At 39.8% G+C, this 14,232-nt stretch overlaps 1 protein-coding gene across 1 annotated transcript; it reads right to left on the reverse strand.

Moving 5' to 3' along the window:
- Positions 1-11,025: 11,025 nt before the first annotated feature.
- Positions 11,026-12,559, reverse strand: LOC115929780. Its single transcript, XM_030999780.1, has 3 exons — positions 12,171-12,559; positions 11,758-11,912; positions 11,026-11,555 (listed from the first exon to the last, which is right to left on the reverse strand). Exons 1-3 carry the CDS (start codon positions 12,537-12,539, stop codon positions 11,459-11,461), a joined length of 621 nt encoding a protein of 206 aa, XP_030855640.1. The 5' UTR covers positions 12,540-12,559; the 3' UTR covers positions 11,026-11,458.
- Positions 12,560-14,232: the final 1,673 nt, after the last annotated feature.

Consider the following 14,232-nt stretch of genomic DNA (forward strand, 5'->3'; position numbering starts at 1 on the left):
CAATGAAAACTAATTACATAATTACAATAACATAATAATACTATGATGCTGAAACTATTCGAATACCCCAATTTACTACTCGCCCACTTTTCATAATACTACATCTATGTAAACAATAGCCTATCAACCATTGTTTCCCCTATTGCAGCTAAACTGTCACTCAAAATCAGGACTCGCTCAGTATAATGTATATCAAAGAAGAAATCGAGAAATAAAATCAGGTTATCCACCCTGTATGTAAATCAAAAATATGGAAAAGTCAAAGTACGGCAAAGTCTAAACATGGAAAAGTCATCAGCCATTTTTTTCCCTTTTCATCCCTCCCCTCGGATCGGCTGTAATAACAAAACAGTAGCAAAAAATAACGATTTTCAAAGTTGAAGCGAGTGTTGGTTTATCGTTTTTAAAATAAAAGATTGACGTAGCTAGGGTGATGAAAGAATGGTTGCACGGGAACTTTAGCTTACAAATGTAAATATCAGATGTAAAAAGACGTTATTTAAAAACCAAATGGAAATTGAAACCTCTTACTTATTTGTTCTCGTCTAGTGATAATTTCAATAAACTCTTTTTTGACAGATAGTTTTTGACGGATGGCCTATATCTATGTTTCGGGTAACTTGAATATTACCCTGCTTCATTTGTTACGGTATTTTCCCTTCTTTCTATCTTCTTCTTTCCTCTGACTTGTATTTTTTTTTTCTCTTCTTCTTTTTTTTTCTTTCTCTATTATTTTCAGAACAGAGCTAGAGCTCAATGATCAGCTTGACAAAAGCTACAACACGACTAACGAATGTTTTAGGTCTAGTGGCATCTATCGGTGCGTTTAATATGAAAGTGAGGGGAGAAGATATACTGGGAGGGGGCAACGATTCATGTTTCACCCCCTCCTCCCCCCCCCCCCCAAAAAAAGAAAACCTGTGGAATACCTTTGTTTTTACATGTACTAACATCAGAACTGCAATTATAAATAACATTCGAAAAGGATATACGACATTTTGAGATTGTAGCAAAAATATGTCGTTTGCAGTGTCCAAACTAAATCTTGCTTTGGGGCAGATTTATGGATTGGAGGCCAAAAAAGGGGCGCCCGTTGCCTCCAGGAGCAGAAGAGGAGAGATTTTCGTACGTACGCCGGACGGGTAGGCGGGAGTTTATAAAACAAGGCTTATTTTCAATCAGAGAAGGTGTGATAATCAAGATCATTACTTTTCCTGACAGTGACCCCCATGGCATTTTCTGTAGTAACAAGACAAGAACACACAAATCCATGCACTCATCCGCGCAAAAAAAAAATATTAAAAAGTCTGAAATTTGACTTACAGATGCTGGGTGTTTGAATTTAAATTCAGTTGTGCCATCGATTTAATCTCTGTCCCGCGGCAGGTGGTGATAAGGGGTTGGCAGGAGCAAACCGACGGACAGGAACCTTTTTGAGCTCCCCCTCCTCTTCCTCCTCCTCCTTCTTCAGCTCCTACGCCCCCTCCTTCAAGCCCTCCTCCTTGAACGGTGGGGCTGGGAACTAGGGGGCTGGGCCGATACGGCTGCAAGGTACTGGTGACATTCACGGCTTCACAGCGGAGCACCACGCCACACCACAGGGCGAGAACGATGCGTAGAATCCGTACGAGGGCCCGGTGGGGATCCAAATTGCACATGTTGATCATGTTCCTTTTCCCCCTCAGTGCCAACAATGCGCAATCACTCCGAAACAAAAAATCCTTTTTCTCATGAAAATAAGAGATCCACCGATGAAAAACTGGCAGCAAATCGCACAAAACCTGGAAGCAACAAAGGAGTCAACTTTCAGTATAATGGTATTGGTGTATAGTCCATACAACATCCGAGCAGGCGACTAGTGAGACAATCTGGTTCGCTGACACCGAGCGCCAATCATCCAATAACAATCCGCTAGTCCAAGCGAAAGTGGACGAGCTGTGCTGGAGATCGTACTTCTTCTCGTTTGTGAACCAATCATTGGCGCGATAAAGTCAGTGTGGAAGAAGTGCAAATCTTTCTCACATTCTCATTTCCACAGTCTCCCCCCCCCCCCTCCCCCCTTTCTCTCTCGCTGTGTCTGTGTCTGTCTCTGTCTTTCGTCTCTCACTCTCTTTCAATCTGAATGTCTGTCTCTTTCTTCTCTATCTCTCCCTAACTGCCCATTTCTCTCTCTCTCTCTCTCTCTCTCTCTCTCTCTCTATCCCACTCCCCTTTTTCTTGTTCATTATTTCTATCTCTTTCTTTCTCTTTCTCCATTTTTTTAACTCTCACTCTCTCTCTCTCTCTCTCTCTCTCTCTCTCTCTCTCTCTCTCTCTCTCAAGCACGGTTCTCTCCGCCCCTGCTCTCTTTATTCTTGTATCTTCTCCCTCTCACCTTTTCTCCGTTTATACCTCTTCACTGTCACTTTCAATCCCGTCCCTCAAATTACGCATGTCCCCTTTCCAGTCTCCCGTTATTTTCATTCCTCCCCCTCTCCACCCCTCCCCTCCTCCCTCCTCTTCCTCCCCCCCCCCCCCTTTCTCTCTCTCTCTCTCTCTCTCTCTCTCTCTCTCTCTTTCTAGCATGCTTTCTCCGCCCGTGTTCTCTTTATTCTTCTCATCTTCTCCTCATCACCTTCTCCCTTCATGGTCCTGGGGGTGTTTCTTCAAACTATTGTCATCAGTGACAAATGTGATAAGCTACTGAAATCCTTGCTTCTGATGGGTTATCAGCAGATTTGTCACTGACTTTTGTAATTTGTCATTGAAAAAAAGGCTTTGTGAAACGGGTCCCTGCTCTCTTTGCTTCTGTATCTATCACCCTTTCTCTGTTTCTACCCCCTTCACTATCCCTTCCTATCCCCTCCCCCAAAATCTGCATGTCCCCTTTCCAGTCTCCTGTTATATACCTACCTGCCCTCTTCAGCCCCCTCCCCTATCTTCTCTCTCTCTCTCTCTCTCTCTCTCTCTCTCTCTCTCTAGGTCTCTCTCTCTCTCTCTCTCTCTCTCTCTTCTAATCACTCTGCGCTTGTGATGTCGCCATTCATGCATCAGTGTGAGATGCTGTTTGGAAGCACATCAAACATCTTACTTCACAATGACTCCATGAATGGATATTTAACGTGCGCATTTTATATAATATACACGTGCCCTACTTTTCACTTTCATTTATCCAGGGACATGCTACAGTAACGAATCCATGAGTAATATGTCCACTCTTCTCTCACCCCTCTGCAACCCTCTCTTTCTTCCTCTCTTTCTTTCTCTCTCTCTCTCTCTCTCTCTCTCTCTCTCTCTCTCTTTCTCTCTCCTCTCTCTCTCTCTCTCTCCCTCTCTTTATCTCTACCTCTTTCTCTCTCTTTCTCTTTCTCTCTCTCTTTCTCTCTCTTTCTCCTTCTTATTTGTATCGTTTATTTACATATTTTTCTATCCTTCCAATATTTTTCTGTCACACCCATTTCTCTACTGTGGTATAATTCATGTTGTATCATTTCCTGTATGAGTAGCAAGCCTTGCCTTTGCATAATAATACACCAAAGTATAATTATTCAATAATTACCTTCAATCCTCACATCCTTTAGACCCTACTCAGGGTGTATAACGCCCTCCTGGCTCTGAGAAAGGCTGGAAATTTGACTTGGTTCCTTTTCATTAATTTACGAAGGAATTATTATGACATGCGTTACACATAATTAGTACAGCCTTTGAAATAATTTTGCCAATTTCTTAAGTTCGGGAACATCACCATGTTTAACAAATATTGAAACTGAGCTTTAATCTTTTATCTTTTATTGTACCTCATCTTTTTAAACATTCCAGATTCTAGATTCCATTTCTCCTGCATGTTCAATTTTAGCCCGATTTCTTTTTTATTTGTACTAACGATGAATCTGTATACCTTATATGGTTTAGAAATCACAATCTCTGTCAGTCTTCATGGGCTACCGTTATTCCGTCATTGTTGCAATAAACATATACATTTTTAACTATCAAACATTTGATGTTTATTTTGCTCAAAACAAATGGCAATTTGATTTTAACAATGTGTTATCAATGTACATTAGTTTATGCCATTTACTTTTTAATGTGTACATTGAACAATCAGCTGATGTTCGGTGATTTTTATCTCAATACACAAAATAAACAAAATTATCTTTATGTATTTTTATGATCACCCACTGCTACGTTTCCTTCTCACCTTTTTAATTTGCTTTACCCCTTTTTTTATACATATTTATCTTCTTATTCGAAGTGTAACGTACTTCTCAACCGTCTTGTATATTTCCGCTTCTTCTTCTTCTTCTTCTTCTCCTCCTCCTCCTCCTCCTTCGTCCCACTCTTCTTCTCCGACACAAAGGGTAGCTTAAAACAATTTTCAATGAAAGCCCATAACCGTGATAACCTTCCAGATCCCTTTATGTATTTTTTAATTAGCACACAGGACGTACACCTGGTAGATTCAAGATCGAGTTGGGAAACTTGCCAAAGCTGGTTACTTATAAAGCAAGCATTATATAAGGTCAAGTCATTGACCGAAGTGTCAATTAGATCGAAACGCCAATGCCACAAACGGATGTCCATTACTTTCTACTATACCTCCTCTCTCTCTCTCCCTCACTCTCTCTCTCTCTCTCTCTTTCTATCCCTCTCCCTTGCACACAAACACACACACACACACACACACACAAACTCTCTCTCTCTCTCCCCCCTCCCTTTCTCTCTCTCTCTCTCTCTCTCACTCACTCTCTGTTTCTCTTTTTCTCGTCATAGACCTACTAATGCTCTAGTCCACATCATTTACTAATGCAAAAATGGTGGTATACGGGGAGAGAGTGCTGACAACAGAAGATAAAATCGGAAAATGGATAATTAGAAATAGATATGGAAGACATTAGTACAGTAATAACAAAATATATTTTTTTAAAGAGAATGATCTCTCTCTCTCTCTCTCTCTCTCTCTCTCTATCCCTCTCCCTGGCACACAAACACACTCTCTACCTCTCTCTCTCCCTTCCTTTCTCTCTCTCTCTATAACTCTCTGTTTCTCTTTTTCTCGTCATAGACCTACTAATGCTCTAGTCCACATCATTTATTAATGCAAAAATGGTGGTATACGGGGAGAGAGTGCTGACAACAGAAGACAAAATCGGAAAATGGATAATTATAAATAGATATGGAAGAAATTAGTACAATAATAATTTTTTTAATTTTTTTTTAAAGAGAATGAGAGAGTGGTAAATGATTTTTTTAAGAGAGGGAGAGCATGCGAGTGAAGGGTGAGGTATAAAGAAAAATCAGTGGAGATAAAATTATATATTTGTAACATTCCTCTATATCTGTCAAGTTGATCAGATGAGTAAGAATAAATATTTCAAACGCAGTTTTAGTCTCTATAGAAAGAAAAATAATTGTTTCCATATGGAATACTATAAAACAGGGGAAAATGTGACATGCAATTTTGTAAATGTGTTAAATGCCGTTTTCATGAAGACATATTCAGGAATCTTGCACACACGCGAAATCCACCGAATTGATTCCTTTTATTGTATATTTTACGTGAATTACGTTGGATAGCCGCGGCCAAATATACTAACCATGTGAAAACAATGATAATATACACAAATATGATGATAATATTTTTGTATTTTTGTAGGCAAAAATAGCCAATTTTGACTGAATTGCCTTAAATCTAATCAACAACAAAAAAAAGTATTACTGATACACGGTCATGAGAAATGAAACATTGTAACACCTGAACCAACCAGATGTTAGTTTTCTCAAATGTTGCCATCAATTGACTAACTATTTACTCAATCACTCCACGGCATTCACAGTTAAAGATCATAAAGTTGAGTTCTGGCCATGCAATTGCATTGTGAAAGAAACGTTGTGGAATCGATCAGAAAAGGTTGATCATCTATAAATGTAAAAGATCATTGGTAAATTTATAAAGACCTATGTTAAATTATTTTGTTATTTTGTATCCAATGTTATATGTACAATTTTTCTTTGAGAAAAATGAATAAAAACCTATGAAAAAAAAAAAAATCTAGCATATAAGTATAGGTGTGTACTGTAAGGGTTCCGGAATCATCAAATTGATACGAAATTTGGCCCAGTCTTCATGGTCTTGGTAAAGTTACAAGCACTGTACACATAAAGATGTATATGGGACTACACGAACATGTGGCATAAAAATCCATCCCGATTTTTATAATGTTACATTTGTCTGGATCTATTTAGAATATTAAGGCATTTGATTTTGAAGATCCATTCTTTTCAGGGAACATTTTTGTTATCTGATGTTCTTCCACACTTGCATAATACAATGATCAACGCTCACAAATTATTGTTCCCTTCTTCCCAGAACTCAACCTTCTCTTTAAATTGCAATTTCGAACATCAACTTAGCAGTCATTCAATAAAGATGGCTTCGTTTCAATTTGTTTCATTGCCGAGTCAATTGACTAAAACCTACGGTGTGGATTTTGTGTGAGTGTAAGTGTAATTGGCAGAAATTAATTGGATTCTGTTTAGTAGGCACCCAAGGTTCTACTCGGAAGAGGCGTACTCAGAAATAGATAAACAGGAAAGGGGGTGGAGCGCATTGGTACAGCCCCGCGTGTCGTAAGGCCCCTTGCAAGAGGTAGCTTTGTTTCCCGAATTAAAACAAGAAAAATCAAAGTTATTTTCCCCGCGGATATATTAATGAATTCTACTGCAGATTCCCTCAGTGTGTACAATGTTCATTGATGGGAGGGGAGGTGTGGGGAGGAGAGGGATGATAAGCAAAAACATATTTTCCAGGGAATTGTCCCGTTAGAATACCTTTGGCCCGCCCGAGTCTCAAAAAGAAGGGCTGTCTGTATTTTACCCCGTCCCCCAAGAAAGAAGCTTTACAAAATTTGTTCACATTAAGGGGGTGGCTTGACCATTTCACCCCCACCTTGGATTCACCTTTACCACAGGAGTCAGACGTAAAAACAAATGCTTTTAAAATGAAAAGGACCAAGGCCTTGTTTCGTTACAAAAGTCATCAACTATTACCTCTATTAAATTCGGTCTTTACGACATACAACTTTCATCAATGTGGGACATACATGTGCTTCATTCAAGTTACGGGCGTCGCCAGATCATTTAGGAGAAGGGGGGGGGGTTCAGACCGGGATGGTTGGAGTTCGACGGAGTTTTCCCACAAGTAAAAGAAGGGGAAGTTCTCATTTGTTCTAATTGAGCAACTGAGGCTCATACAAATAAACAGGAGGCAGGGGCAGATCCAGGGGGAGTCGGGGCGCACGCCTCCCCCTTTTACTTTAAAAAAAAAATCACATTCCGAAAAAAATATATCAAAAATGCTTACAAACCTGTATGTCATACATCTATCCCATGACTTTTACAAGCCAATCGCCTGTCTGATTATCAAGATATCTATGATTAGAACAAGAAAATTCAGAAATCGTTTTCGGTATTTATAATCAGTATGAAAAATCAGTATGGTCAAACCGTTCGCTCAAAGATTTTTACTATTTTGATGCACTTCATGATCATTTTGAAGCGCATTTTGTTTAGGGCTTCAATATTACACCAGACACTGATAACACGTACATGTAGAGCCATGCATCTCAGCTTAAACATTGTTAAACGATGACTTTAGGGAAGTCAAGTTGACTTATGTACTTAATCCCATCTTTTTCTTACGGAAAAGGCCCCTCGGTTATTAAAGAGCTAATAAATGTGTTTATCGTCAAGGTGAGCACAATGATACGAGAATCCGAACGGGGAGATGGTACACATATTGTGCATGACGATACTGTTTTTTGCACACACAAAAAAAAAGCTTAATACACATTTAGGCCTGCATTGTACACGTCCATTTTTATGATAATCGTGAATATCAATGAAGCACATATCCAGATATAAACCTTTCGTGAACCTCTGCCCTTTCGAATGTTTCAACTATACTTACTGTAACTTTATTTTCCATAATTGTAAAGCAAAGCTGAAATTGGGCAATTAACAAACAAATTCACAGTTCTTTTATATACGGGACACAATAACAAGGAAATCTTAATCATCAAACAACAGATGTGTAACGTAGACGACATTGATCATGATTATATTCTTGGCAATGCATCGCAGAAGACCAATTAATGTGTACCTTGGAAGGCGCTATCTTGGCGGTGTTGTTCGGTGTTCGGTTACTCAATATGACGACGCATGTTTAGAAAACGGCCGGGGGGGGGGCGGGGGAGAGAAGGAAAACTGAAGATACTTCTTATCATATTAAAAGTATGACTAAATTCTCGAGTCTAATTGTATTCTTGCTACTTTGATTTGACGGTATTTCCCCCAAAAAAATATTTAACCAATCATTTTTTTTGTTACTTTGACCGTGTTTACTCGTACTCGAAATCCGCTCTGCATACATACTCACAGTTTTCTAGTCAATCAATATAAAAACAAAACGTGAGCTACTATTAAGTATCGAAAAAATATTTTGAAGCAATATAATACCTAATATGCATTTATGTCCTGACAGTTAAATTCAATCGAATGGTTACAATACCTCAATCCTAATTATAACCCTAAACATAATCATGAAATAAATTAGATAATGCCCAGAGTTCAACGCACTTAACCGCAAACTTGATTAGCAAAAGAGGATGTTGCCCAAGGGCTCCCTCTTTGGATCATAAACTACCCATAGATGTCATAGGCGATGGTTTAAAGGTACTATGTCCCATTTGCAGGCCAAAAAAATGAAAAGATTAAATTCCAACTGCATTTGAAAGATAATACTAATTTAGAACTTCCCTAAAAAAAGGGGGCTTGAAAATGTCTTTAAGTGGGAAAATAATGACTATTAGTTGTCGAATCGACATAATTATAGAGCTATAGAGCCAATAAGTAATAATCTTGATTTTCTGACCATTGTACCGAATGGTCGTACGTTTTATGCTGAGCAAAGATTCAATCAGTTTAATTTTGGCCATTACAAGAAATGGATATATTGATGTAGACAAATGCTCGTGTACCCTTTACAGCTCATTTTATGTACATGTATGTTATTACCAAAGAAGAAGAAAAAAGCCAGTCAGTCACTCAATAGTGTCTGTCAGTGAAGTCTACCAAGTAAAAACGGGTTTCCTTGCATAATTTGAATATTTTGACACTGCTACCGTTTAAATTTCACAGATAGGACATACATGACATATTCATAACTCCTGCAAAGTTCTACAGGAATTGAGGTTGGCTGCAAAAGGGACATAGTACCTTTAAATGATGGATTATAAAGACATAAAGACGCACGGCACTTATGAGAGCAAAAGCTGAACATTTTAAAAAGAGAAAAATTGTAACAATTTATGCAAGTTTGTACTTTGTGAATGATCATCTAGCTATAACTGCTGTGTAAGTTTTGGATGATCCAACCACTTCTTATTCAGTTTTTATTGTCTTCACCATTACTTGTAAGAAATCGTTTATTGTATTATTTTACTTTGATGTTTGTATGAAAGCGGTGAGTATATCAAATGCAATGCATTTCAAACCATGACCGTTTCTTCATCCCATGGAAATTATCTCTATAGGCCTATTATATTGTGATCTTTGGATATCAATAGATCCAACCCCAAGCGTTTTTGATATAGCGCCTTTTCCCCCTGCAGTTACAAGCGCTGCATACATTGCTCCACATATTTGTGCCACTTAAACAATAACATATCACTTTTTAAAAAAGACCATGTGAGTCAATACAAGTTATTTTTCATAGATAACAGCACAATAGGTAATCATCCATTAAATTATTATATTTTTTGCCGATAAAACAGGACTCTCTTCACCCCGTCTCATATCATCATTCTGAATTGATAGAGCAACAAAAAGGCGGGCAAGAGATGGCGCTATAACTCATCAAACTCATCGAAATCCAAGTTGGTTTGCGTTCGTTGATCAAACTGCAATAGGACCATATCAAAACATGGGCAAGAGATGGCGCTGTAACTATATCAAACTGCGATAGGACCATATCTCTTTGGATGGGGCAGAGTCGTTACTACTCCAGCAACAAAACGGTAATTTCTAGGATTTTTTAATAGATATCCCATCAACTGCCTTAGAGTAAAGCCTTTTGAAATGGTATTGGTACATTCAATGATATATTACGAATGAAAAAAGGGTGTTTTGGACCACTATCTTCAGTAAAATTCTCACCTTCAGAGTTGACTTGACCGTCATCATTGACGTAGGCTTCCCTTATCATTTTATCGACATCGTCATCAGTCAGATCCTCACCAAGGCTTGTCATCACGTGATGTCATTCACCAACACTTTAGGAATGGATGCAAACAAGAAAAAGGAGCACCTACAACTTGACGCTCTACTCTCTCTCTCTCTCTCTCTCCCTCTGTTATACTTGTTAAACCCGTCCCCTCCCCCTTCATCAAACATTTTGGTTTAGTTATCTCATGTTTTAGATAAGCAAACTGTTGTGTTTTTCTGTCATTACTGTGGAATTTCCATTTATATTGTCAGCCTAGACAATAATTTACCTTTGTTCTTATAAATCTCTTTCGATCTTCTTTTTCTACTTTGGAAAGTTAACAAGGATCTTTGTTCTTTCAATTCTACCACTTTTCCAAATACTCGGTTCAATAACTTTTCCTAAGGTACTCGTGGACTTCCTCTTTATCAATTATTGTTCTGAAATTAATATTGTTCTTGAACAGTTTCGACAGCCATTTGAAACCAGTGTCAGAAGCCCATTATAGGATGGAGTCTGTGCATGTGCTCCTCCATTAGAGCCCCCTCTCCCCTATCAATTCTTGGAATCGCCGCTGTGATACTACGTTGTATGAAATTGGAAAGAAATAAAAATGACAATCATGGCTATACTTTATGTCCATCTTCATGATCTTAGAAAAAGTTTTGTGTCAAGATAATTTCAGTAATCAAATAATAATTATCATGAAAGCAATAACAGTAACATTTATATAGCTCTTTATACTAATGTTTCTATAGGCAATTTACTATATTATTGAGCAGCTTTATACCTGGTCCTAATCTTGGTTGTCACTTATCGTCACCGCCCAGGTTATCACCCTAGTCATCACCCTCGTTGTCAGTTTAGTGGGGTTTTATTATACCGTTAGTCACAGCAGTTCGTCGTTTTCTTTTCCTTGCTGTAACAACATTTTTAAAAGAATTAAAAAAAAACATTCCTGTACATGGAAAATGCCAAAAATTATCTTGGGAGGTATGTATGTTACACTGTTATTGGTTGAATCAATCTCTTTTTAAATGGAGCAAGTTGTCACTAACAAGTGCCACAGATACAAACACCAAAATCGGCGAACAAATATTGTTATGAATGCAGTTTTCTACATGAAATGACTTGCAACAACAGAAGAGATCATTTAAATGTCAGTTTGTACTATCCTGAAAACAATTATGTAGTATGATTTCAAACATTACCCGATTCCTACCTGGTTATAATCCTGGTCGTCATCAGCTTGGTAGTCGCCCTGGTAGTGACTCTGGTAGTCGCTAAGTTCGTCGTCGTCATGTTTCCCGCGCTGCTATATGAATGAATATATATTTTAAATTACTGTAATCTGCCAGTAATACTCAGCTCGATTACAGAAACCGCTATTCCATACCTCCTTGATGAAACGCCAATTGTAAGAATGTAAATTGTAAATCGCAATGAAAGAGCATGCCGTCATGACCTTTAACTTATTTTTATGTGGTAAATTGATTTAATTTATCATTATTGTTTACCTGTTCTTTTTCAGGGTCGTCACAATAGTCATTATCCTGGTCGTCACCACCCTGCTCGTCTTCTTTGTCGATATCAACATAGAAGGGCGACATCGTCCTTGTGTTTGCTGGTCGTCACCCTGGTAGTTATCCTCAAAGTCATCCTCTTCACCGCGCTACAACATAAATGAATAGATAATTTATATTCTTCTTTAATTAACCGGCAAGGCCAGAAATTGTCAGTTACGAGTTACGAGTTACGACACAAGGTTCTGGTAGAAGGGGGCAGACTAGGTGTTTCATCGTCTGTTTCTATTTCTACGACTAAAAGGGAATGGATATATATAACATCATGGCTACAATCAATGTTCCTCTTAAAGATATTTGATATAGTTAAATGATAAAACGGTTCCTATATTTAAACTACTGTGTACCTGGTCGTCACCTTCCGTCATCCTGGTCATTATCCTCGTTGCCATCAACCTGACAGATGCCCTACCCGCCGTCACTCTAGTAGTCATCCTTCTCGTCACCCTACTCACCGTCACCCTGGTCTTCAACCTTCTCGCCGTAACCCTGCTCGTCATCCTACCCGCCGTCACCCTGGTAGTCACCCAACCCGCCGTCACCCCGAAAGTCACCATACTCGCAGTCACCCTGGTAGTCATCCTTTTCGTCGTCACCCTGGTAGTCACCCTACTCGCCGTCATCCTGGTTGTCATCCTTCTCGCCGTCACCCTGGTAGTCATCCTCTTCGCCGTCACCCTGGTCGTCACCCTGCTCGCCGTCACCCTGGTAGTCATCCTTCTCGCTGTCACCCTGTTAGTCGCCCTGCTCGCCGTTACCCTGGTAATTGCCCTCCTCACCGTCACCCTGGTAGTCGTTTTCATTTTCGTCGCCCTGGAACCTCTTTTTCCATTTCTGCATTGTAAAAGAGTAGAAAATGTTATATTCCTGTATAATTGACGGGCAAGACAAGGACAACAACAACAACAACATTAAATGACTTGAAGATGGTATCATACCTGCACTTCATGCCAATCTTCGAACTGTATATAACCTGGTCATCATCCTATTCGCCCCTTTGGTCGTTTTCCTACCTGCCATCACCTGAGTAGTCGACATGATTGTAGCACTCGTTGTTTGCACCTTGGATGTTGCTCTGGTTTTCATCATGGTAGTCACCATCGTCATCTTCGTTGTGCTGCAATACAGATTAGTAGACTATATACTCTAGTATAAATAACAGGCAACACCAGATATGCGGAAAGAGGATGACATGATGAGTTATTTGGTCAGATACAAGGGAAGGGGTGAATGGAAAGGCATACCATCATGGCTGCACTGATGCCTTTCTTCAAGTCAAATATGTGTTAAATTAATTTCAAAAATTCAAGTGAATTGTGCCTGGTCGTCATCGTAGTTACAGTATCATCCTGGTCGTCATGTCCCCGATAGTCATACGTGATCGCCATTTCGTAACAATTTAGATACATTGCCCAGTTTTTAAATTCATTCACTTATATTACTTCTCCTCTTGTAACCATTTAGTGTTGTATATATGCTCTTTCAGATAACATATGCATTTATGTTTTTTATAATAATACAAAATACAATTCTCACGTGTGTTGTTGCAGTAGAATATCTGTTTTAAGATCATCTTCATCACGTTATCACTGACAGGGGCCTGGTTGTCATCTTTCTCGCCGTCACCCGGGTAGTCACCCTGTTCTCCGTCACCCTGGTTGTCATCTTTCTCGCCGTCACGGTGGTAGTCACCCTGCTCGCCGTCACCCTTGTAGTCACCCTGCTTGTCGTCACCATGATAGTCGCCCTACTCGCCGTCACCCTGGTAGGCATCCTTCTCACTGGCACCCTGGTAGTCATCCTTCTCGTCGTCACCCTGCTAGTCACCCTGCTCGCCATCACCCTAGTAGTCTCCCAGCTCGCCGTCACCATGATAGTCGCCCTACTCGCCGTCACCCTGGTAGTCATGCTTCTTACTGACACCCTGGTAGTCATCCTTCTCGCCGTCACCCTGCTAGTAACCCTGCTCGCCGTAACCATGGTAGTCATCCTTCTCGCCGTCATCCGGGTATTCACCCTGCTCGCCGTAACCATGGTAGTCATCCTTCTCGCCGTCACCTTGGTAGTCACCCTACCCGCCGTCACCCTGGTTGTCATCCCTCTCGCCGTCACCCTGGAAGTCATCCTTCTCGCCGTCACCCTTGTAGTCACCCTGCTCACCGTCACCCTGGTAGTATTCCTTCTCGCCGTCACCCTGGTAGGCATCCTTCTCGCCGTCACCCTGGTAGTAATCCTTCTCGCCGTCACCTTGGAACCTCTTTTTCCATTTCTGCATTGTAAAAGAGTAGAAAATGTTATATTCTTGTATAATTGACGGGCAAGACAAGGAAATTTCCGGATGTCGTCAACAACAACAATAAATGACTTGAAGATGGTATCATACCTGCACTTCATGCCAATCTTCGAACT

Source organism: Strongylocentrotus purpuratus, unplaced genomic scaffold (genome assembly GCF_000002235.5).
Source record: "Strongylocentrotus purpuratus isolate Spur 01 unplaced genomic scaffold, Spur_5.0 spur5_scaffold_5, whole genome shotgun sequence".
NCBI lineage: Eukaryota > Metazoa > Echinodermata > Echinoidea > Camarodonta > Strongylocentrotidae > Strongylocentrotus > Strongylocentrotus purpuratus.